The following is a 21,663-nucleotide window of genomic DNA, read 5'->3' as shown; positions in this document are numbered from 1 at the left end:
ATTTATTTCCGTTTGTCGTGAAGCATGGGGAACACTAACAAATTCCCAACCCTCAGGTAGGCTAGAGGACCATGCCGCAAGAGCGGAATCGAGGTTGTTGGCCTCCAGGGCGAGATCTTCAAATTCATTACTGTTTGTTAGATCAAAGTCCCCGACCCCCCCAATCAAGTCAATAAACCTAGATCGTAGAGACGCTACACGAATCATGAGCGAATCAAGTTGAAGCTCTGGGTTTGCCTCGCTATACGGGTTCTCATAGTGAAGCCATGATGGGACCTGCGCCCCATGGAGAATGCATTTCCGAACCTAGAAGCAAGAATGAGCATTTCGCATGTAGAGAGTTAAAAGGATTGTCACTTACAATTGGTCGTCGAAGGGCCATGTCAAGAGGCACATTTTGATGGTATCTCTGTTGGACACGAGCCAGTATCAGAGCCGCTGTTCCCCTATGGTGGCTCACGTCCCAGCCTCCATTTTCAGCATTCAATGTCGTAGCTGATGTTGAGTACTGTCTTTTTTGCTTGGGTATCATATTCTATGCGGTAAGTTAACATGGTAATCGTCTCAAACTAATCATCCAAAACAAAAACCTACATCATACGTTGCCAGCAACATAGTGGCAGTAAGCACCTGGTCGATATTCTCATTGGACAACTCCTGAATCTCTTGTCCAATCCGCACACAGCTGCGAGAATAATACCGATGCGCGTCTCGGACAGCATTATTTAAATTATTCACACGTCCAAATATGGCAAGCGAAAATGCCGAGACTGCTAAATGAAGACTCGAATCTGGTCGCGCATGGTTCCAATCATAGAGAGCGTGAGCGCCATATTCTAATGACACGTCGAATAGGTCCCCAGGCCACGCCGTGAATGTTTCTTTCCAGTAGTTAAAAGCATAAACTTCTATAGGTACCGACAAAGGCGTTGACAATGAGATGCTCGAATCCCGTGCATGGGCTTCACAAGTCACTTGAGGTTCTACTTTGCGTGGACGTCGAGGTTTTCCTTGCGCAAAGGCGTTTTCGCTTAGGAATGGGACACCGGTCTCTCCATTCGAGTCCCATATACACATCCGATTTGCTTTGTCGCATCGGTTGCAGTTTGGCTGCGCATAATCACACTGGACGGATATTAGCTTGAGACTCAAGGCCCGGGACTTGCTTAAAATACTTTGACTCGCCGTTTTTTGCATGTTCGACACCCTAAACTGGGAAAAACCATTTCGACCGGATATGCGCACAATGGGAGACGTTCTTGCTAATAATAATAAAAACAAAGCAAGGTGATGTGAAGATAAAAGACGGGAAGGACGGAGGTGGAGCTGCTGGTGGAGGTTACCGCTATCGCCGACGATTCCGGATTTAATAACATCCAATTTTATCACACAACTACTCATCGTTTTGTCTCATATTGTACCATGACCCCGTAGGGAAATATGCCTGAAGGGTTCGATTCAAGGGCTTTTGACTAAGATTACGGGGAAAAAAATATGATTTATGCAGACACAACTAAATACTCTTGACAAAGCCATGGGCTACTTTCCACTGCAATACAACTAGACATCACGCCGAAGGCTCAACGCTGACACCATTTTTCCTGTGATAGTGTGAAAATCCTTCCAGTTGATATAGAGGCTCCAGCACGACATGTCTCTGTCCGAGAACCCACTTGCGTACAAACCACGGCAGCCAGGTACGCAACTGATACGCCGCATGTCGACGCGTCGGGACACCGAAGATATAATCAAGCTCCTCGAGAGTACGTTGCTTCGTTTCGGGAAGAAATAAGAATATGACTACAAAGGCGAGCATATTGAGACCGGCGTAGAAACCAAATGCTGCATTCGAATCGTGTTAGTTATACGTTAGTGCAATAGGCACCACGGAACAGGGGAGAAGTACCTCCAGTAGGTTTAATGTCAGCTAAAAGAGACGGAAATGTGAGTGACAGAATTGAGCCGATGATATTATTCCAGCAAACGCAGAAGGCGACGCCAATCTCGCGGTGCGATAAAGGAAAACATTCTGCTGCATAAACAAAGGGCACGGGGCCGATTCCTAAGTTTTCTTGCTATCAATATTTGCAGCCCAAGAATTTATTAATACGGAGAAACGCACCTGGTGAGTAAAATGCGGTGAAAATGTAGACGAATAAGGCAATCAAAGGAACCCGGGCCCCAACACTGTCTGGTATGAGAAAGCAGCACCCAGCCACAACCAAACACCAAGCCATGTTTGGGAAGGTGAAGAGAAGCAGGTTACGCCGACCAAAAGAATCGATCTAGGTTTGTCGAAGCTTGTGTTAGCGTGATAAAACGAGAAAGAGTATTGATGCAACACGTACACTCCAAATAGCAGGGAAGGCGAAGACAAAATTCACCAACCCAAAGCCAAAGGACGCCATGAGGCATTGAAAGGGAGAGTATCCAGCTTGCGAAAAGATTGTTGAGGAATAGAATGACATGATGTTAATTCCAGAAAATTGTTGCGCTGTCATGACAATAGCACCGCCTAAAGTGGCCCGTCTTAGACGAGGAATTGCGAATAGCTCTACAACTCGGCCGAATAGCGATGATCCGCCAAAGGAGTTCCGTTCCTCGATAATTTGGCAATGCGCATAATACAAGTCTCGGGCGGCTTGTACTTCACTATTTCGAAGCCGGCAAAAGGACTGATAAGAGTCCTTGCACCTATTCTTTTTCAACAGCCACCGGGGAGATTCTGGACACAGCCACACGAATAATAGGATAGGAACGGCCGGTGCAAAGGCTGCAGCAAGTTGAAACCGCCATGCAAGGCGGCCGATGCGGTAGAATATCAGATTTGAACAAAATCCTCTATGGATAAGCGAGTTAATTGACTCATTTGCATGTTTCCTCATAAGGCACAGGAACATACATGAATATACCGAACGCTACCCATAGCTGGAAGCTCATCACAAGGCCTCCGCGAATGGCAGCGGGCACTGTTTCGGAAGTCATGATTGGAATCGTGCTAATCTTGACTCCCATGCCTTGAAACCTCATTAGAAGTGTGGTTCGAATAGCAGTATTTTGGACAACTGACCGAATCCCATGAACATTCGACAAAGGAGCAATCCCCACCAGTTCTGGGCAAACCCCTGTGCGAGAACAGGAAAAACGCAGCTAAAAATATTAATTAGCTTCTCTACAACCCGAATATAGACGCTGACCGTGACGTACAATAGACCAGTGAGAAAAATGACGCCTCGACGACCAAGCCAGTTGTTAAGCGGATCAGTCGCCCAAGAACTTCGAAGTCATTAAAACAGATTTCCTACCATAAGAATTCGGTAGAGTAGCTCACCTGAAAAGACCGAATATAGTTGGTCTAGATCAGAATGTCAGCAGGCAACCCAATCGCCTTTGAGAGGAGAATACCCACGCAGAGTTAATGAAGCCAACAAGCCAGGTATTATCGACAATACCAAATTCTTCAGGAAATGAGAGATTGGCACCGTTAGCTCCGGTGTTATCCCATCCCCTAGTCACCAGTCAGCTATTGGCCCACGACGAATTTAAGACCGTAGATTTACTGTATAGCTGATCCAAGAGAACACAGCGCAATCGTGAAGTATAAGTCTCGCGGTAGACGCCACGGATCTAGTAATAAAATTAATATAAGTAATAATAGCCCATATGGTTGATTCGTCATCGAGGCGACTTACTCGTTATTTCCCTCCGGAGATGGTATTTATCGTTCTCATCCAGCTCCTCTAGAAGCTCGAAATCATCTGGCGATTGTGCAACGAGTGCACCTTTTTTAAAATATTCTTCCTTGTCCTGTAGGCCATGGTCTCTGCAGAATCGAGAGACTTGGTCGAAGAGGATGCTCTTAGGGATGCCACTTAGCGGGTTGACGATCCTGATTGCTCATTAGCGATAGACCCAGCTAAGAAAGATACAATATAGGGAGATGCGTACTTAGCATTGACATTCTTGGTGTATTCCTTCAGCGTGACATGGCCGTGATGCTCGATGTGCTCCACCCCTCCTTTATGTGATTTAACTGAAGCCATGAGGATGATTCGTAGGTAGAGTTACTTTACAGTTAGCGATAAATAGAAGACTTCAATGAAGCTTTCTCGGCCATTTTATAATCATAAATCATCGAGAGTCATCGAGACAGCGGGCGTGATCTCGGCCGCAATGGAGCGGTCGACGAAGCATACAATAATTGGTGCGAGTGGTAGTACAGAAACCTTGCCCTGCACAGGAATGTTGATTCCTTGGCCGGATCCACTTCCCCATGGGGTAGAAAGGTGTATCGAGGCTGGTGGCTAGCCCTGTCCGGGGAGCGCCGGAGGTGATGCCGATGCCCTGTGTGTGTCCCTCTGGAGTGGGGTTCCTTATTAGGAAAAGGGCGAAAATGGCGCTCAGATAGTAAGGAGATTACGAGAATTCGCTACTAAATAAGAACAAAGAACTGATCGCAGAGTGATTTTGTGTTTGCTAATTGGGCATCTATCTGTCCACGGCTAGCTCTCAGTGTAGTGTATTGAGCTCGAAACGGACAGCATCGTCAAGGTCAAGAATACACAAGCAACTAGCAACATCGCATTGGCAAATATCGAAATTTCTAGAACTCGGTTCCTATTTTGTCCTAACATGCCAAATGAAAACCATTCAAGCACTCGTCTTCGTCGCGCTGTCCAAAAACGGCTTCTGCTCCTCGACCGATATAGCTCGGCTATTATTGATGTATTGAATGACAAAGAAAAGTGCCTCCCCGCTCCCTTCGCCTCTGCAGGGCTGATACAAAGCAACGGCAAAGGCATCATAAAAGCCGCAACTCTCTCTCTCCCTCTTAGCTCACAAGAGAAACACATCTCTTCATTCAGCGTTATGTCTTCTTCAATCCGGATTGCTATATCTGGTGGCGGCCTAAAGGAGATTATGTAGCTGCTTTGTAATCAGCTGGAATAACCTGGCATGTACGTCTGGGAACATCTACTGGCCAGCACCTACGTATCTGGCTCCATCTACATCATGGGCGATGCTACGAATGCTATAACACCTTGTCAGGATTCTAATAAAGAAATATCCATCAAAGACAGCTTAATTCTTTCTACGTTACTCAACCGCGCCAAAACAGCTGCTAAAGCATAGACCACTTTAAAGATGTATGATTATGTCCACTATCTGCGCATATAGTATATTATTAAATCTAGTAAAGAAACAGGGCTAATTATCTCTGGTTTAAAAAAGAAAACAGGATTAAACTTAGAAAGATTAAGCGAAGAGCTTTACTGAGATAAGATTTCATTATAGATTTTGATAATGAGAAGTACTGTGATGAGGTAATAGAGATGATAAAGCAAAAATTGAAGTCTTAAATACAAGTTATTTATCTAAATAATAGTATATTATTATCTACTTCTATTTCAAAACAATAACAACAATAATGCTCTGAAGTAACACTTCTAAGATGCCTGTTTAGAACCCTTACACATATTTATGTCAGAAAACATATACTCTCCATATAATATAATTTATAGACTATTATCTCGATATAACTCTGGCTTCTGACTCTTAAGAGTACGACTGTCTACATGAAGCAACCACCAGTATAATTACTTTCATACAAATTTTATATCATAAAAGATTTCAATATCATCTGAGAAAGCTATTCTAAGTTCTTTATTTCTTGACAACATGTATTGTCTAGTTGGACGCACACGCTATTGGAAACACGACAGAGGCATGGGCCAGTGAAAATCCTAGTATTCCGCTTCGACTATCTCATTCATTGGAGCAAGCGCAAATGGGTAGAATCCGGAATTCGACACTGACACTGGATATCGAATTCAAGCAGAGATTGCCGGAAAAGGGAATTGAATGGGCCTTTTCGAGGGTGCTCACCAGGGAGCTCAAGAGTGGAAGGATGGATGTTGAAGTCACAATATGCGACCAAAACATGTTACCAATATGTGTGGCGCGACACATGGTTATTGTACTAGGTGCAGCAAGGGCTTTTGACAATCACAAGCAAAGTCGAAAGGATGGAGGCAGCGTGCTCTAATTATTTCGCAGCAGAGTCGCTAGAAATTAAGGCCTTTTAGAAACAACAACTACCAGAGTCACAGCGAGAATATATTGCCCTCAAGGTCCAGATGTACTGACAGTGGACCGATTACATAGCCATTCTCATGGCGTAACTATGGAAAACTCCCATCTCAATTTTTTAGAACTAGGGCTCAGCTCTGCTAGAGTCGTTAGCGATTGTTCCACACTGTGAAGCTGGGATGGTGTATAACCTTGGCGGTTCAGGTAGACTGTTTGCACAATCTAACCCCATTAAAAGACCATCCAATACTTTTCTAGCCTCTCTCAAATCCGGGGCCTCTTGTTCCCAGAACTTGAATCCCGCAGTGCACAACTCTACCCCTTGCCGCCATAGGTCTGGCACATATATCTTGCCACTTTTCACTGCAGCTACCAACAGTACGCTTTTTAAGAACATGCCTCGATTCTCATACCATGTACCATGGTGGCGATGCCTCGGCGTGCCGCGCATCAGACATGCCAGGCATGCATCGACACATCTCCGGACATATATGGTCAGCCTCTGCTGGGTAGGGTCTTCTGCTGGGGAATGAATGGCGAGGTAAAGGAAGGGTCTGTAGATTCGCTCGCGAAAATCATTCAGTCGGGCATGCAGCATATACCGCAGTTCGTTGGTTATATTTTTGTTATGGGTTTTATGAACACTTGAACTGCTCGTCGTAGTAACGAGCGTAGTGGGTAGATTGTCAAACCATTGAGTCAGTTGTAATTCGAGCTCTTCAGCAACGCGAATCATTCGATCTAATGGCATGCGAAGCCATGCTGATTCGTCTGTTTTGTAGAACGAATTCATGAGACGATTGCCGATTTGGCGAACAGCAATTTCTGATAAGTAATACTTCCATATCTGCTCAATGTCTGGTTCAAAGAAGCGCGTCGAGCCTGTAGAAAACCCATCTTTTCGCTTATCCGTTGTTGATGTGACGGTTTCTCGAGAGTCTGGACTGTTTGCAGTTGGTGGAGTTGGAAATACATCTGGATAATTTGCCTTGGCCAGGCCGGATGATGGCAAGTTGATTTCCATCCTGATTTCACTAGATCACTTTTAGCATTTTATTGTGCTTTAGTTTTGAGAGTACCTACCATTCAGACTTTAAGCAAGACCAATATAGTCGTCGCTCAACACCTGCTTCTTGCTTTTGCTTTTGGCCACGGAGGTATATTTGGAGTGTCTGACAGGCCCTGTTGAACGATGCCCATGCCCTTATTGGCCTTAGTGAATACATTTCATACACACCTGTAAGAAAGTAGCATTGCGTTGCCGGTATGGAATTTTCAAGGAGTGCGACTCGCTTTTGAGCTGCAATGTAGTAATTTTCAGCGGTGGCATAGTCGGGAGTGTCTCCAATGCTGTTCTTATCTCCTTCATTAACCAGTTGCGGCGTAACACACTCTGACGAGAAAGTGGATGATATATTTGCAAGCGCACATATGATGAGCTTTAACTATTAGTCTCAGGTCAATTTTTGAACAGATGGAGGGGGAAACCTACTACAAGGCACGACGTTGCGTCCCAGGAAAATCCATTTTCGGATATTTTCCGCGCCCTGTCTATCAAGTCATCAGCGTCCAGAACAGGGTTCTTAATATGCACGTTTATCAGAAAGCGGTCTATTAGAGGTAAAATATCCTCTTCGCAGATCCTCTTTCCCGGTTTTAGTGAGCGGACTTCGTCCTTGACAATGGAAAATGAAGGTGATTCACTTCCTGTGTGTTCATGATTTTGAGGGCTAAATATTAAACTTTCTATGTCTGATCGATCAAAATTTTGGCCAAAGATGGGCCAGTTGAGAATATCTTCGCTCACTTGAGGGGTACGCCCTGCGATCTCTAGCGATTCCAGCAAAATCTCAGCCTCATCTTGACTGGTGCCGGTGTCGCCTTGATACCCTTCTGACCAGGGCTGAGATCCTGGAGATAAATATGGATCTAGCCCTTGGTTGATGTGAGCCAAATTAAGTTCCTGTGGAGTCCTTTCCTGGACAGGAGGCGGATTGCTAACGGTACATGCATATTTTGGCTGTTTATCACGGTGATTTTCAAGTAAGCTGACGACGTAATTTATCCTGTCGAGGATCTCCAAACTAGCCATATCATATCTATTTCAGAGTATTTAGTTACATATTTGAGCCATTGGATTTCTTTTAGAAAAAGCATACGTGCCATGCTTCGATGTCAAGTCCGCATACACGCACTCAATCTCCAAATCACGACAACCGCCGCATGTAGGACGCACATTGTCACATTTTGTCTTCCGTCTGCGACATATCTCACAGGCGATAAGCGCTCGCTTCCTGGGGTAGGTGACTGCGCGATCGGCTTTTCTCTTCGCCGTCCACGCAGATGTCTCATCATGATTGCGTTCGGACATGGCTCCGGAGTAGCCGGTGGTGAGAACGTGAGCGTTCTGGCGGGCTTTGGCCTTTTTACGAGATTGATGTAGGTCTGCCCCTTTAACTTCTCGAAAAGCCACGATTAGCAGGAGACTTTCAGCCGAAGGTCTCCCCGCATTCAGGGTTATTCCGAGACTCCCCGGCCGGGGTATAGGCCGTCTCCCCGCATCTAGCCCTGACACGTTGTGTGTTCTCAGCTTCATAATACACCTAGGATGGGTTTTAAATATTTAATTTATGTACTAGTTTTATAATTGTATCTAAGGCTCCAGGCATATAATAAGTACAGGGTCGCCTAGAGTAGTACAAAATTTGCTCACGAACTTCCGCACAGCACATTGTCCTTTAAGAAGACCATGACACCTCAGATACTCAACGATGTTCCTGAACATCCACAACCGTCAGCTCGTATAGATTCCTCTGAGAAAATCTTGCGTGTTGGGATAATCGGATGCGGCGAGGTCGCTCAAGTTTCACACATCCCAATATTCAACTTCCTGCGCCACAAATACCGTATCACCTATCTTTGTGACATCTCCGAGGATGCGTTAACTCACTGCTCACAAATGATTATACCAGGAGACTTGACAGGTACTTGTGTAGCCACCACAACAAATGCCAAGGATCTCTGTGCTTCAGAAAGTGTTGACGTTGTACTCATATGCAACGCCGACGAGTACCATGTCGAGCACGGGATACTAGCGCTTGAGCACGATAAGTGGTGTTTAATTGAGAAGCCGCTCGCTTTATGCTTTGCTGATCTTGATGCTCTTATTAAGGCCGAGAATAACTCTAAGGGAAGGGTATTTGTCGGAACCATGCGAAGATTTGCGCCTGCTTTTCTTGAAGCTGTTCAAGAAGTAGGCGGTATGGATAAGATACTGTATGCGAGGGTTAGATCAATTATTGGGCCGAATTCGAATTTTATCGAGCAATCGGGGACATTTCCTAAATATTTCACCGATATACCGAGTGCATGCATTGAGGAGAGGAAGGAGAAGGCCAGAGCAATTAACCATCAAGCTCTAGAAAAGGAGTTTGGCGTTGAGGCTACAGACGCAGCAATCAGGCAGCTGAGAATTCTCGGAAGGTGTGTACTCACTGCTGATCAACCTTTTTTTTTTTTTTTGGTGTTTTGTACTGAACTGGGAGACAAGCCTCAATACCCACGATCTCTCGGCAATGCGTGAAATCATTGGCATGCCAAAAACAGTCTTGGCTGCATCTCTTGGGTTTCCAGGGATATACACAGCCTTGTTTGAATATGACAGATTTGCTGTTACATTTGAGTCAGGAATCAACAGTGTGCCTATCTTCGATGCCAATATTGAGATTTATTCGGAAGACAAGATAGTCAAAGTTCAATTTGACACTCCATATATAAAAGGTCTTCCAGTTACTATGGCCATTCGTGAAAAAGTCGGGGATCGCACTGGAACAAGTTCATTTGGATACCAAGAAAGAATAGTTCGCAGGACTTATGAAGACCCGTATACTCTGGAGTTTCTCGAATTTTACGACTGCGTGGTGAATGGGAAAGAAATCAAAACCGGTACACATGATGCGAGGAATGACTTGGAGCTGTATCGAATGATTCTCAAAGCAGGCGAGCATACATATAAGAAGAATGATGGCGCTGGACAGATGGGTAAGCTAGGACTGTAGTGTGGCCTGGACATTAAAAATCCCCAGATACCCTTCAATGTTATTCACGGTTAGTAGCTATTTTACAGATATTATAATATGGAATAGAAAATATATATGCATTTGAATATGGATGGCTAGTAGGGTAGACAGTACTTTTTACTAATTCTAGTGTCCATTCTCCTTCAAAAATGTTGATAGTGAAAAGCCATTATTATGCCTGTCCAAAGTCGTTTTGCACACATTTTGCGAATTTATCGTCTGCCAAAATTCGACATGCTACTACGGTCATTCCAGTAGCGCACACGATGCTTCGTTTATACCCTTCAGCTGATCCTGCGCCAGACGTGAAACCGCGTGTATGGTTACCGGCTCCCCCCTCAGTCGGAATGGGGAAGAGGGCATGGAAACCGGGAACAGAGTGCATGACGTTTCCTGTTTCAATAGTTAGTTTCCACCAAATTACATGAAAAAGAAACTTGTAGCTGTTCACCCATATCAGTGGAAGCACCATCCAGGGATCCCTTCAATCCACGATCATCCAGCGCGCACTCTTGGCCTATAGCCTGCAGCGTCGCGACATAGGTTTCGCAAATCGACTTGTTATTTTTAAGTTCCATATAGCTATTAATCCTGTACGAAACTGTTCAGTTCCATCCTGCCGGAAGCTAACATGAATGACTACTCACCATTCATACTCTACTTTGCACCCCGTAGCCTGAGCCGCCCCTTTAAAGCAATTCAAAACTTTATCGGTTAGGGCTTTCAACGTTTTCGTGTCTGGTGACCGAATGTAGTATTCTAGAGTTGCTGTATTTGGAATAACATTTGGCCGATCGCCTCCATTTGATATAATACCATGGACTCGCTGTGTCGGTAAGATCTGCTGCCGCAGCATCGAGATATTCACATAAGAAGATACTACTGCGTCCAGGGCGTTCACTCCTTCCCATGGAGCACCTGCAGCATGTGCAGTGGCACCGCTATACCTCACTCTAATTTTGTTGTTAGCTAGAAGTCCTTCCGGTCCTGCAATTTGGACGCCCTGCACGGAGCCATCGTTGTGGCCAAGGGTCACTGGATGAACCATTAAACAAGCATCAACATCACTATATGCTCCTGCATCTAGCAATTTCAGTTTTCCACCACCTCCTTCTTCAGCAGGAGTTCCCAATAATCGGATGGTGTATCCCTGGTTGTCCAGGAATCTGGTTTTCATTGTCTCGACGGTAGCGATAAAGGCGGAAATAGAGGCAGTTGCGATCAGATTGTGTCCACAGGCGTGGCCAACGCCAGGAAGGGCATCGTATTCAGCATTGAAGACAACAATTCTCCCGCCATCTCCATGTTTGTACTCAATTTCAAATGATGTGTTTAGGCCGTATGTCTTGCGACGTACATTGTAACCCTTGGATAGATTATCGAATAAGCTGCATATGTTCTCATGCGCTTTGTGTTCGTCGTAGGCAAGTTCGGGGTTTGACCATATCTATACAAGTATCCACATAAGAATGAGGCGAACACAACGAAATCCATGATCAAACCACACATTGATGGCTAACGCACCTTTTGATTGATCTCCTGCAGCTGCGTATCATAGTTCTGCAAAGCAGCTTGTATGGATTTTATTAACTCAAGACTCACAAACTTTGCCATGGTGAGCAATTATCTCAGGATCCAAAAAGCTAATCAGAAATAGCATCGAAGAAGAACAATTCGATCTGATGAAATCGATCTGACGTCGGGGTTCCCCGCATTTGATACTTGTACTCCATCCAATCATGGGTAAGACCGGTCGGGTGAAAGCAGAACGTTCGAATAAAATTATGAGTTTACATTCCAATTGACTATAGATAGATTAACTAAGGAACACTTTTCGAGTTCCTAATTATCGACCGACTCAGTCTTTAAACCAACTATGTTGAAGCAAATCCGCGGCGGTTGGTCGCTCGGACGGTTCGTAGCGAAGAATCTTGCGAATCAATTCCGTAACCACCTTTGCTTCTTCGGAATCTATATCATCCGGTTTCTTTTTGTTGAACTGGACCTCTAGAGAATCATTTGTAATCATCGGCGGTTCATTGGCTAAGCCAAGATCGACAATCGAAATCTTGTCATATTCTAAATTCTCGCCTTCGGCTAGTTCATCGGTCATATGATCAGCATAAGTTTCATCGTTTCCATACTCTTCATCAAAATCGTCATCATTGGCAAATTTAAAATCCTCCTCCATGTTTTCATCTTCGTCTTCAGGTACCAGCCTTTCGCGATTAGGGCCGAAATATTTATGCGCCCGCGGCCATTTGGACAGCCATAAATCCGGAAGTGGCTCAATAACGTCGTTAAGTTCCAATAGATGATCATCATCCGTGTCAGCTCTGTCGTCACCCCCCATCTCAAAAACACTGAACAACTGAACGCCAGTCAAAAGTTCGTAAATCAAGCACCTGAAACTCTAGATATCAATGCTCGAGTCAAAACCCTCCTTGAAAATCAGCTCTGGAGCTCGCAGCGCAACTGGACTGAGTGTTGATTCTGGTGGATCATGTACCCAGAATGCTTTATCAGTGTTAGTAGGATGTTCCCCTTATATAAGAGGATTCTTACCTGCACCGAAATCAGATATTTTGATTTCCAAGTTCGCGGTTAAATCGGCGTATTGGTGGAGAGATTCACTAATGACCAAGTATTTTGGAGCCCATTTGTCGATTTGGCCATCTAGTCGTTCAATTGGCTCCGTTATATTGGCTTTATTCTGCTGGAGCTTGCTCTCGTCTACTGAGTTCAAATCACCACGGATTGAGAACAGAAGGTTTCCTGGCTGAAAGTCCCCATGAACAATACCATTCTTATGAAGAAAATCTAGTCCAGTCAAAGCGTGTTTCAGAATCCGTTTGGCCATCCATTTCGGGTAGTGAGGGCTTGGAGAGCGGAACGTTCTAGGTGGATCCCAAGGCAATTTTTCGACCATGGACGTAACAGTTGATCCCATAGGCTCATAAATAAAGCAGCGATGCTTTCCGTTCGGCCCATCGTGCTCGAAGGTGTCTAAAGACATCATGACATGCTTTGAGGACGGATAATCTGGCGCCATGGCTTCGAGTCGATTAGAAATAGTAAGCTCTACGTTGGCGGACGCAGAGGATTTTTTCGCCATCATGATTTTCAACGCAACGTATTGTGTTTTTCTAAAAGAGCGATATAGTTTGTCAGCAATGAAATATACATTTAGTTTCGAGACATAAGCATACATGTTGTCAACCGCAAGCCAAACAGTAGCATATGAGCCATCTCCGAGCTTTCGAAATACCCTATAACGACCATTCGAAAAGGTATCTCCGAGATGAACAGGGTGGTATCCACCTGGCCGATAAAGCTCTGGCCATTCACAAGGAGCACCTATTTCTTTAAATCTTTCGTCCTTTCTACGGGAGGGGACTTCGGTTGGGGGGGTAGACATTAGGCGTGTGATTGCTGAGCGACCACCACCTGACAAAAGATTCGCTAATGGTTGGATAGGAATGTCTAACTGCTTGAATTGGACGATTAAAACGGGAAATAGGTATCACCAGCGTCATAGAAGAGTTATAAGAACATTTATAAGGGGTTATGGTCGATAAGAAATGGTCCGTTACGATGTGTTTCGTAGTGGGGTAGGTACGCCTTTAGTCTCTCGGACATCAATTCTAGACAGTTTATTACAGACGTCACCATTATGCGAGCTTTTCAATTTTTGCTTAGCAGATTATAATAAGTATTCGATTTCAAACGTCGTGGTCAATGACGTTTCAGTCACAAATAATGCGGGATAGATCGAGGTAGCCCGCATCCTATCAATTCTTCAATAAACAATAAAGCTTTATTTAATCTGAAGCTTTAAGATCAAATGCAATTACACGAACTCTCAACTATCAATTGATTAAGGGAACATCTTATGAATGTGTTAAGCGGTCTATATCGCCAAGTTCATGGATATTGGAGATATCGAATCTGAAGAAGCTAGCCAGCGACTTAGTTATGGAGTATTTACATCTGATGGAAAAAATGTTGTGAACAAGTATTCTATTAATAGTACAGTAGGTATAATTTTCCTATCTATACTACTAAATATCATCTTATTGAGGCTCATCTTCATTTTCTATAAATAGAAATAGCTATAACCTGTAAGGAGCAAATAGATTCAATTAAAGGTCGTCGCTACTGGTCCATACATGCAATGACGAAGCAGACGACTTGTTGTTAATTAGTATCAAAGAGGGGTATTTGCATGATGGTTAGACCCTTAAAGCAAAACGGGCTGCCAGGCTTGTTATTGAAAATACTAGCACTGAGCAATCACGTTTGAAATTGTTTAATGCTTGGCTGGTGAGTTTAATCACCCTTGAGTTTAATGTTTTGACAAGTATTGTTAATGGTATTCTTGATTCAGGATTTTTCGGAATTTTTGGCTGATTTGAATGGAAATTAACTGCGGTGCAAGAGGAAAATCTGACATTCACAAGTGTATATACATTCTTAGCAAGAATTTAGGAATTTTGAGTTTGATAGCTCAAAGTCTTAACAAACATTGGCCGCTGATTCAATGCATCCCATAACTTTGTATAATTTTCATATATCTTCATGTCAATGCTGAGTATGAACCCCCACCGGTAGAAGACTGCTAAGAAGGCATCTACAACGGTCAGGGATCTTCCGACTGCAAAGACAGCGTCCGAGGTAGCAAGCTTTTCTTCGATCATTTTGAACGCGGCTTGGACGGTCTTGTAGCCTTGGGTCTTTAACTTTTGCACATCGGCCTCGGTTGGGTTCTCAATGAACCGACTTGCTCGCCAATATCCAGCAAACCCTTGTCCGTGCAAGGTTCCAGAGAGCCAGTTCAACCACTCGTATACTCGGACTGTTTCAAGGGGTGTTGAACCTAGCAGTTTCTTGTCCGGAACCATGTAGGATATTGCGGTCATAATAGCAGGAACTTCAGTAATGACATCCTCGCCGTTGAGGACTAGTACAGGTACACGAGCCTTTGGGTTGAGGCGTAGTAGTTCTTCTGTCGGCTTATCCCGCTGCACGGTCACGGCCTCAAAATCAATGCCGGCTTCAAAGAGGAGAAAATGAGGTGCGAAGGAGCATGCGCCGGGGCTATAGAAGAGCCTGATATGAGTAGGTTGAAGTAGAGTTGCCATCGTGAAACAAATAAAATAAATATAACTAGTTAAATTGATGTGTCCAAATGTTTCTTCGGATGTGGAGATTGGTAGGTGGCATCCTGAGATTTATATAGTGTTCGCCCCGATTCATACCACTAGCGTGAACCGAATCCTCCGTTGTAAACATTCATAAGCCGAGGTAATTGATGAATAATATATTTGGTCCAGACTTGCATAAATTACTAGAGAATGAGACGCCAGTTGACAGGTATCAATGAATGTCATCCAAGATTCATGTAAGCAAGCCGGCGGGATGGATACTCAGCTAATGTTGTAGTTAATCAGCGACGGGGCGGAAAACTCTATTGCACACGGAATCCATTGATGAGACAATGAATATATTAGTTCTAGATTATTATGCAATTTATGTACTCCGTAGTGTCGGCATTAGAGAGGTAGGAATAGAATGGCCACTTTCTGTCTCACAATAAAAGGGGGGGCCTGCGTAATGAAATACCAGCGGCCTGGTTCTTTATGCTATGGTCATACTTTTGAATGGGTTTAAAAATGCAATGTAAAAATAGACAGCAATGCAGGGTTGGCCAGTGAGTATGCCTTTTTATACTACGTACTAACAATTCATGGTAAAATAATGTAGACTTGAATATCCGACGATGACGTCTTTTGGTTCGGCAAAGCGCGGCCAGAGTGGAGCACCGCACTACGCTTTTATTGGTTAGCCTCGACTTCCCCACGCCGATTTCGCATGACTCACCGCCGAACAATTTTGTTGACGTCGAGCGAGATATTTTTTTTCGTACTCGGCATATTGCATCAATTGAATTTTCTCGATTGAGGAGCTATTGTTCGCATCAGTAGCGAGCTGAAACCGCAAAAAGATGGGGGAATTACCAGACCCTACGGCCGACCTCGATTGGTCAGGCTATGTACGTTAAATGTGCCGCGTGGTGGTGGTGATATCACGGCTAATTCCATTGTTTTTCTTCAAGGTCGGATCAATCCAAGAGATATTCGAGCGAAATGGTAAGGATTACCAGTATTTGTGATTTCTCTCCGCATTTTGGACAGCGATAAATGACTACGTGAACCATTGCTAACAAAACTCCAATACAGCGAAAAGCCACCCTGACCGCACATGCGTCGTCGAAACAGCTTCCTCCGAAGGCCCCGAGCGTCGTTTTACGTATAAACAGATTTATGAAGCTTCTAACACATTGGCGCATTATCTACACGACGCGGGGATCACAAACGACGATGTCGTTATGATTTTTGCCCATCGGTCAGTGGACTTGGTGGTCGCTATCATGGGAACCCTATCGTCGGCGGCAACCTTTACTGTACTTGATCCAGCATATCCGCCAGCGAGACAGAAGATTTATTTAGAGGTGGCTCAGCCCAGCGCTTTGATCAACATCGGTAGGGCTACGGATGAAGCCGGCCCCCTCGCCCCAATTGTTCGTCGCTATATCAACGACGATCTCCAACTAAAAGCCGAAGTGCCCTCCCTGCGTATCCGCGATGATGGCATATTGTCTGGAGGAGAGGTAGATGGACAAGATGTTTTTGCTGCCGCCAGCTCAAAGGCTTCTACGCGTCCGGATGCTGTAGTCGGACCAGATAGCAACCCTACGTTATCGTTCACATCTGGTTCTGAAGGACGACCCAAGGGTGTTCTAGGTCGCCATTACAGTCTTTGCAGATATTTTGCATGGATGGCGGACCGATTTCAGTTGAGCTCTGAAAGCAAATTCACTATGCTTAGTGGAAGTAAGTGATGAGGACTGGTACACTACCCGATGATCTGGAGCGCTAATATTTTTTTAGTTGCACACGATCCAATTCAACGTGATGGTAGGTGGAGATTCACCATTTGAAAATGATAGATTACTGACGAAATATGATTTAGTCTTTACTCCCCTATTCCTGGGTGCTCAATTATTGGTGCCCTCACGAACCGACATTGCCCACGAAAGACTCGCTGAATGGATGGCTAAATACACACCCACAGTCACCCACCTGACTCCTGCCAGTATGTCGATAAATATCCCTCGTAAAGACACAATGACTAATGTACGGCAGTGGGTCAAATCCTCGTAGGCGGAGCTAGTACTTCTTTCCCAAGCCTCAAAAGCGCTTTCTTTGTCGGGGACGTCCTTACCATCAGAGATTGCAAAGCTCTACGGGAGCTGGCCGAAAACGTCAATATCATCAATATGTACGGAACAACCGAAACTCAACGCTCTGTGAGTTATTATCTCCTCAAGAGCAGAGCAGAAGATCCTCACGCTATGGATCACCTCAAAGACACTGTTCCAGCAGGACGAGGAATGGAAAACGTTCAACTTCTTGTCGTCAACAGGGAAGATCGGACAAAGCTTTGTGGTGTCGGCGAGACTGGAGAAATTTATGTCCGTGCAGCAGGTCTGGCGGAAGGATATAGAGGCGACCAGGCGCTGAACGAACAGAAATTTGTCACAAACTGGTTCGTTGACAACAACAGCTGGGTTGAAGCAGACAAGAAAAATAGCAAGGGCGAGAACTGGAGACAGTATTACAAAGGTCCCCGCGATCGGCTATATAGGACCGGTGATCTTGGTCGCTACTTGGAATCGGGAGATGTCGAATGTACCGGCAGGGCTGACGATCAAGTCAAGATTCGTGGCTTTCGCATTGAACTTAACGACATCGACAGCAATCTAAGCCAGAACCAGCTAATCCGGGACTGCAAAACTCTTGTCCGACGAGACAAGAACGAGGAACCGACCTTAGTCAGCTACATTGTCCCTGAAACTAAAAGTTGGCCGCAATGGCTCCAAGCACGTGGATTAGAAGAAGTTGAGGACGATGGCACGGACTTTGGTGTCACCAAGGTTTACCTGAAAAAGTTCCGGGCAATGCAGACTGAAGTTCGTGAGCACTTGAAAGGTCGCTTACCCAGTTATGCCGTCCCGAGTTTATATATCTTTTTGAAAGCGCTGCCTCTCAACCCGAATGGCAAAGTCGATAAACCTAACCTCCCTTTCCCCGATATTGCCGAGCAAACAGAGGCAGCATCAGAAGAGGATGTAAAGAGATGGCAGTCAATGACAGATACTGAGCGAACTATTGCGACCAATTGGTCCGGCCTTATTCGTGGATTGAACGAGCAGAGCATCGCGCTGGACAATGATTTTTTCACGCTCGGTGGTCACAGTTTACTAGCACAGCAAATGTTGCTGGATATCCGCAAGGCAACCAGAGCTAATGTCTCCATCAATACGCTTTACGAACATCCTACTCTAAGTGGATTCAGTGCACAAGTTGACAAGCAACTGAGTGGAGGCGATGGCCAAGCAGACAGCGATGAGGATCCTGCATATGCCAAATCTTTAGATGAGCTTTTGACACAGCTTCCAGCCAAATTTCAGACTGCAGATCCCTCCACAATCCGTGCCTCCGCTCAGCCAACTGTGTTCATTACCGGTGCCACTGGCTTCTTGGGTGGATTTATGATTAAAGATATCCTGGAGCGATCGAGCCGACAACTACGTGTTATCGCCCATGTTCGTGCTACTGATTCGGAAGCTGGTTTGGAGCGCCTCACTCGCTCTCTCAAGGCTTACGGTCTATGGCGTGATGACTGGAAAACACGATTGAGTTGCATTGCTGGAGATCTTGCCAAACCACAGCTTGGAATGAGCAATGACGACTGGCAAAGACTAGCTCAAGAAGTGTCCATAATAATCGCAAACGGTGCAACAGTGCACTGGGTCAAACGCTACCAAGACATGATGGCAGCTAACGTGCTTTCTACGGTAGAAGCTATGAATCTCGCCAATATTGGAAAACCAAAAATCTTCACTTTTGTCTCATCCACTAGTGTCCTTGATACAGACCATTATATTTCTCTTTCGGAGAAACAACTCAGCACCGGTGAAGGCGCTATTTCTGAAGACGATGATCTACTAGGTAGTCGACGTAATCTAGGCACTGGATACGGGCAAACAAAGGTAAGTGAGAAGCGTGATTTTATGAAAATGTGCTAATTGATAAAAACAGTGGGTTTCAGAACAATTGGTCAGAGAAGCTGGCAGAAGAGGACTCCGAGGCTCTGTTATCCGCCCTGGGTACATTCTTGGATCCTCTGAAACCGGTGCTTGCAAGTCAGTATCTCTGCTAACTCCGTCTTGACATCAATTTTATTGACAATTTTCTATCAGTACCGACGACTTCCTGATTCGCTTTTTGAAAGGATCAATCCAACTTCGTTCGCGTCCGCGAATTATTAACACTGTGAATTCGGTACCAGTTGACCATGTTGCTCGTGTCGTTGTCGCTGCAGCGCTTAACCCCCTCGATGGCGTAAGAGTTGTTCATGTCACCGGTCATCCCAGGCTGCGCATGAACGAATATCTTTCCATGCTTGAGTATTATGGATATGAAGTTCCTGAGGTTAGCTACGAGGCCTGGAAACAGGAGCTTGAGCGATATGTTTCTGCTGGTGGACAGGAAAAAGATCAGGAGCAACACGCCCTGATGCCGCTTTTCCATTTCTGCATTAACGACCTCCCTGGAAACACCAAAGCTCCTGAACTCGACGATCAGAATGCAGTTAAGATTCTCAAAGCCGACGCCCACCACTGGACAGGTCTTGATGAGAGCGCTGGCTATGGTATTAGCCGCCAGGATGTCGGTCGATACCTGCGGTACTTGGCAGAGACTGGATTCATCAGCTGGCCGACAGGAAGGGGAAGACCGCTGCCAGAGGTTAAGTTGACGCAAGAGCAGCTACAAGCTGTAGGGGCTGTGGGTGGCCGTGGTGGCGTTTCGAGTTGAGCAAACTTAAAAGTTTTGTATATTCAATGTTCGTCTGGGTCAAAATAGATTTATGTGAATTTATGTAATGCAGTCTATTATTAGATTCTTCTATGCTTTCTCTATGCCTGATTTTGCCTCTCCAATCATTATTTTATTATTTCTCTTGAATATCTAAAGACGAACCCAAACATGACTCATGATATCTCCTTCCCCTGACTGTTCTCAACGCCATCACAAGATCAATAATATGAACAGTTTGACATTTGCTCATAATCGTGTAAGTCGAGTTTAGTTTCACGATGAATGTGTTCGATATGGAGACCACGCTGGTATAGCAGCTCCTCACTTGCTGCATCCCGTCGACGCGCCTCGGCCAACTCTATTGATCTAGACGAATAATTCAATTCGTCCCAGGTTCCACCGTCAAGACGGGCGGGGAAGCTTGTAGCCATAGGCATATGATTATCCCAAACCTCTTCGAGAGCAGACCGAATGGAAGATGCCTCTTGCCACGTCTCTTCAGACTAGGACGGAGGAGGGAAAATGTTCATCTTGTGAAAGGAACTAACGACCCGATCAATCCATCGTCGGTATCCTGACCGTCTACCTTTTTTGGTCGTTAGCGATAACCGTTATAAAATGTATCAGTGAAGGGGAGGAGACAAACCCATGGATATCGCAAATTCGTAGTCTAAAAGTCCATATCCTTCCATTTTCCCTAGTACCTTTCCTACTGTGTGGCCTGCCAGTACTTCCATCTTGGCCGCTTTGGCTATTCCTGTGAAATGACCTTTCGGATCGACTTCACGTCCCTTGTGGCACAGTAATTTGCATTGGATAGACCCAGGTGCGGCCCCTATTAGATCCAACTGTACAGTTTCATCTCCTTCGTCGCCTTTAACTTGGAGAAGTAATAGCCAGCGGTTTCTATCCGCGTTTTGATTCACAGGTGGGAGAGCTACCACATGTACTGCAGTCACTAGGTAGCTTTTTATTTGATCCTCATGCCCCGGTGGATCAAAGATGACTGGTGCGTCAGGGCTGAGTGATACTTCCTCCTGCGGCTGAAGTTGCTGAGTTTGATGCGTCATTTTAATCTATTTCTGTGTGTTATCAATGGGGAAAGATGTACAGGTGCAGAGATCAGAGGTTGGTTGCGTAAAGCTTAGTGGCAGATTTACATTTCTATAGTGGCCATGGTACATGTTTACGTTGGAAATTTTAGCCTGGGTATAGTATGCTCCTCTGATTTTTTCAAGTATCTTCACTCATAATAATGAGAAACTAGTAATTCTCGAATTTCTTTCAGCAGTCTAGGCACGGCCTTTGTCGCTCCCTCTCAACTAGAACTCTAAAAGCAGTAAACCTTTGCAACAAATTTTTTATTTTTCCCCTTTATTGTCATTGTCTCAGGCACCTAAAACTCGCCATTCTAGTCATTCAAACTCATTGCCGCCTGGCACAAAAAGCTTGTGACTCCGATGTGCCACCGTTATGACTCGAAAATAGGATGAAACGACGGGCAAAAAAGAAGTGGCGAAAATTTAGGTATAAAAGGAAGCCACCCTTCC

General features: G+C 44.9%; 9 protein-coding genes across 9 annotated transcripts; 2 read left to right on the top strand and 7 right to left on the bottom strand.

Annotated features, from left to right (window-relative positions):
* Positions 1 to 1,567: 1,567 nt before the first annotated feature.
* Positions 1,568 to 4,043, bottom strand: TRUGW13939_04331 (uncharacterized protein; the record flags this gene model as incomplete). The annotated part of the gene is made up of 12 exons (XM_035487508.1): positions 1,568 to 1,842; positions 1,907 to 2,062; positions 2,123 to 2,285; positions 2,349 to 2,841; positions 2,903 to 3,017; positions 3,071 to 3,150; positions 3,208 to 3,276; positions 3,332 to 3,355; positions 3,410 to 3,508; positions 3,561 to 3,627; positions 3,693 to 3,889; positions 3,949 to 4,043. The coding sequence occupies 12 exons, from the start codon at positions 4,041 to 4,043 to the stop codon at positions 1,568 to 1,570; spliced, it is 1,833 nt and encodes a 610-aa protein (XP_035343401.1).
* A 2,171-nt stretch (positions 4,044 to 6,214) lies between these two features.
* Positions 6,215 to 8,656, bottom strand: TRUGW13939_04330 (uncharacterized protein; the record flags this gene model as incomplete). The annotated part of the gene is made up of 4 exons (XM_035487507.1): positions 6,215 to 7,124; positions 7,174 to 7,529; positions 7,583 to 8,189; positions 8,250 to 8,656. Coding segments are annotated over 4 exons (2,280 nt in total), but the record flags the coding sequence as incomplete, so codon positions are not given.
* Positions 8,657 to 8,839: 183 nt separating this feature from the next.
* Positions 8,840 to 10,148, top strand: TRUGW13939_04329 (uncharacterized protein; the record flags this gene model as incomplete). Its single annotated transcript, XM_035487506.1, has 2 exons — positions 8,840 to 9,573; positions 9,641 to 10,148. The coding sequence occupies 2 exons, from the start codon at positions 8,840 to 8,842 to the stop codon at positions 10,146 to 10,148; spliced, it is 1,242 nt and encodes a 413-aa protein (XP_035343399.1).
* A 193-nt stretch (positions 10,149 to 10,341) lies between these two features.
* On the bottom strand, positions 10,342 to 11,783 carry TRUGW13939_04328 (uncharacterized protein; the record flags this gene model as incomplete). The annotated part of the gene is made up of 4 exons (XM_035487505.1): positions 10,342 to 10,562; positions 10,621 to 10,760; positions 10,817 to 11,616; positions 11,694 to 11,783. The coding sequence occupies 4 exons, from the start codon at positions 11,781 to 11,783 to the stop codon at positions 10,342 to 10,344; spliced, it is 1,251 nt and encodes a 416-aa protein (XP_035343398.1).
* A 244-nt stretch (positions 11,784 to 12,027) lies between these two features.
* TRUGW13939_04327 (uncharacterized protein) lies at positions 12,028 to 12,522 on the bottom strand (the record flags this gene model as incomplete). The annotated part of the gene is made up of 1 exon (XM_035487504.1): positions 12,028 to 12,522. One exon carries the CDS (start codon positions 12,520 to 12,522, stop codon positions 12,028 to 12,030), a length of 495 nt encoding a protein of 164 aa, XP_035343397.1.
* Positions 12,523 to 12,582: 60 nt separating this feature from the next.
* TRUGW13939_04326 (uncharacterized protein) lies at positions 12,583 to 13,587 on the bottom strand (the record flags this gene model as incomplete). Its single annotated transcript, XM_035487503.1, has 3 exons — positions 12,583 to 12,686; positions 12,735 to 13,315; positions 13,379 to 13,587. The coding sequence occupies 3 exons, from the start codon at positions 13,585 to 13,587 to the stop codon at positions 12,583 to 12,585; spliced, it is 894 nt and encodes a 297-aa protein (XP_035343396.1).
* A 1,066-nt stretch (positions 13,588 to 14,653) lies between these two features.
* TRUGW13939_04325 (uncharacterized protein) lies at positions 14,654 to 15,310 on the bottom strand (the record flags this gene model as incomplete). Its single annotated transcript, XM_035487502.1, has 1 exon — positions 14,654 to 15,310. The coding sequence occupies one exon, from the start codon at positions 15,308 to 15,310 to the stop codon at positions 14,654 to 14,656; it is 657 nt and encodes a 218-aa protein (XP_035343395.1).
* Positions 15,311 to 16,173: 863 nt separating this feature from the next.
* Positions 16,174 to 20,110, top strand: TRUGW13939_04324 (uncharacterized protein; the record flags this gene model as incomplete). The annotated part of the gene is made up of 8 exons (XM_035487501.1): positions 16,174 to 16,221; positions 16,285 to 16,318; positions 16,409 to 17,062; positions 17,120 to 17,146; positions 17,202 to 17,324; positions 17,375 to 19,284; positions 19,334 to 19,437; positions 19,495 to 20,110. 8 exons carry the CDS (start codon positions 16,174 to 16,176, stop codon positions 20,108 to 20,110), a joined length of 3,516 nt encoding a protein of 1,171 aa, XP_035343394.1.
* A 221-nt stretch (positions 20,111 to 20,331) lies between these two features.
* TRUGW13939_04323 (uncharacterized protein) lies at positions 20,332 to 21,183 on the bottom strand (the record flags this gene model as incomplete). Its single annotated transcript, XM_035487500.1, has 3 exons — positions 20,332 to 20,616; positions 20,662 to 20,699; positions 20,760 to 21,183. The coding sequence occupies 3 exons, from the start codon at positions 21,181 to 21,183 to the stop codon at positions 20,332 to 20,334; spliced, it is 747 nt and encodes a 248-aa protein (XP_035343393.1).
* Between the last annotated feature and the right edge of the window lie 480 nt (positions 21,184 to 21,663).

The sequence above is a fragment of the Talaromyces rugulosus genome, chromosome II (assembly GCF_013368755.1).
Source record: "Talaromyces rugulosus chromosome II, complete sequence".
NCBI classification, from domain to species: Eukaryota; Fungi; Ascomycota; class Eurotiomycetes; order Eurotiales; family Trichocomaceae; genus Talaromyces; species Talaromyces rugulosus.
Note: the sequence above shows the minus strand (reverse complement) of the source record. Positions and strands in the feature narration are given on the sequence as shown.